Below are 2,472 nucleotides of genomic sequence, written 5' to 3' on the forward strand. Positions count from 1 at the left end.
TATATATATTAGTTGTATTCCAAGTTCAAAATTCACTGCCTGCTAAATAAACTAAATATAGTTTATATGCACAATAGATTTTCAGCAATAAATTTTAAAACATAGTTGTAGAAATATGGACAATTGTTGTTAAATATTTAGAATGATCAAGCTGTTTTTTAATTTTTATCAGGCTACTATAGTTTACAATAGTTTGCATGTTTAAAAAAATTTTTTTTTTAATTATGATTTTGCAAATTACTTATAGAAGTTTATAGATACAAGCATAATTAAAATATAGAATGATGTGTTTTCTTTTTAAGATGGCAGATGTTGATCCTGAGACTTTATTAGAATGGCTTAGTATGGGGCAAGGAGATGAAAGAGACATGCAGTTAATTGCATTAGAACAACTGTGTATGCTGTTACTCATGTCTGATAATGTAGATCGTTGCTTCGAATGGTAAAAATGACTGCAAATTCACAGCATTATGTATAAACGTTTTATATGTATTCTATTGTATATTTTGTATTATATTTTCAGCTGTCCTCCACGTACATTTCTCCCAGCGCTTTGCAGAATCTTTTTGGATGAATTAGTGCCGGACAGTGTGCTCGAAGTGACTGCTCGAGCTATAACATATTATTTGGATGTCTCTGCAGAATGTACGCGCAGAGTGGTTGCTATGGAAGGTGCAGTAAAGGCTATCTGTAGTCGTCTCTCTGGTGCTGGACTTGGTTCTAGAGTCAGTCGGGACTTGGCAGAGCAATGTATAAAGGTAGGATACATTGAATTAAGTCAATTCCATGTAAAATTTTTAGATTACATTTCTGGAATATAAGACAAATTGATGGAATCTCACTTTCATATCTTAAATCAGGTATTAGAACTTGTATGTGCCAGAGAGGCAGGTGCCGTGTTCGAAGCTGGTGGTCTACCTTGCGCGTTGTGTTTTATTCGAGAACACGGAGCGCGCGTACATCGGGACACATTGCATTCGGCGATGGCAGTTGTTACTCGACTATGTGGCAAAGTTGAACCTCAGGATAAAGCTTTACCAGATTGTGTCGAGGCTCTATCGGTGTTACTCAGACACGAGGACGCACACGTTGCCGATGGTGCGCTTCGTTGTTTTGCATCACTGGCGGATAGATTTTCCAGAAGAGGAACAGATCCTGCACCATTAGCATCAAATGGATTAGTTTCTGAACTTTTATATCGGTATATAATCTTTAATATGACGATATACATTGTCATTTTATATCTTTTCTTATGAGAATCATTTTCTAGATTGTCAAATGCGGCAGGCCCTGGCACATCCGCTACGGCGACTTGCAGCAATCCAAAGACACCTCCGTCATCCAGTACTGTAACCACAGTTCCAACTCCAGAACCAAAGTCTTGTGCTTCTGTTTCAACTATAATTAGTCTTTTATCGACACTTTGTAGAGGATCACCGTCCATTACGCACGATCTTCTACGTTCAGAATTACCAGATGCGATAGAAAAAGCATTAAAGGGAGATGAACGATGCGCTCTTGACTCCATGAGATTGATTGATCTTTTGTTAGTCTTACTGTTTGAGGGAAGATCAGCATTAGGACGTAGCACTACTGGCGGTCCATCTGGTCCCTTGCTGCCAAGACTGAGACGTTTGGATAGCGCTGGAGAAAAGTCGCACAGACAGTTAATCGATTGCATACGTTCGAAAGATACGGATGCATTGATAGAGGCGATTGATACAGGAGGAATTGAAGTTAACTTTATGGACGATGTTGGGCAAACTTTGCTCAATTGGGCCTCGGCATTTGGTACGCAAGAGATGGTTGAATTCTTGTGCGATAGAGGAGCAGACGTTAATAAAGGTCAACGATCGTCCAGTTTACATTATGCGGCTTGTTTCGGAAGACCAGCTATCGCCAAAGTTCTACTTAGACACGGTGCTAATCCTGATTTAAGAGACGAGGATGGTAAAACACCTTTGGATAAAGCCAGAGAACGCGTCGATGAAGGACATAGAGAAGTTGCAGCTATTTTACAATCACCTGGAGAATGGATGTTACCGCCGAGTCAAGAACATAAAAAACTTGAGACGGAAGTGGAAGAATTCACGGAGCCTAAGGGAGATCCTGAAATGGCGCCTATTTATCTAAAAAGATTGTTGCCCGTGTTTTGTGCAACTTTTCAGTCGACTATGTTACCAAGTGTTAGGAAAGCGAGCTTAAGTTTAATTAGAAAAATGGTGCATTACATCCAGCCAGAATTGCTTATAGAAACTTGTGGCTCTGATAAAACCGGCGGATGTGGAGCTATGCTTGTTGAAGTAATTGCCAATGTTTTAGATAATGAGGTAAGCATAATAATGGTAATTGTTCAACTACTGTCGACACAAATGATTTGTATTCTTACATATATTGAGCGACATTATGTATTTGTGAACAATAATAGTATTGAAAAGATAATTAAAGAAAGAGCACACATATATATATATA

The 2,472-nt window shown here is 38.6% G+C and overlaps 1 protein-coding gene across 2 annotated transcripts in view; it reads left to right on the plus strand.

The window, feature by feature from the left end:
- The window catches only part of LOC108686813 (E3 ubiquitin-protein ligase HECTD1), a 14,570-nt gene that overhangs the window by 1,199 nt on the left and 10,899 nt on the right, over positions 1-2,472 (plus strand). For both annotated transcript variants that reach the window (XM_018192295.1, XM_018192296.1), the window contains exons 4-7: positions 303-442; positions 524-758; positions 861-1,201; positions 1,271-2,330. In XM_018192295.1, the coding sequence (XP_018047784.1) occupies positions 303-442; positions 524-758; positions 861-1,201; positions 1,271-2,330 (1,776 nt within the window). The remainder of the gene's footprint in view (positions 1-302; positions 443-523; positions 759-860; positions 1,202-1,270; positions 2,331-2,472) is intronic.

This window comes from Atta colombica, unplaced genomic scaffold (assembly GCF_001594045.1).
Source record: "Atta colombica isolate Treedump-2 unplaced genomic scaffold, Acol1.0 scaffold19, whole genome shotgun sequence".
Lineage (NCBI taxonomy): Eukaryota > Metazoa > Arthropoda > Insecta > Hymenoptera > Formicidae > Atta > Atta colombica.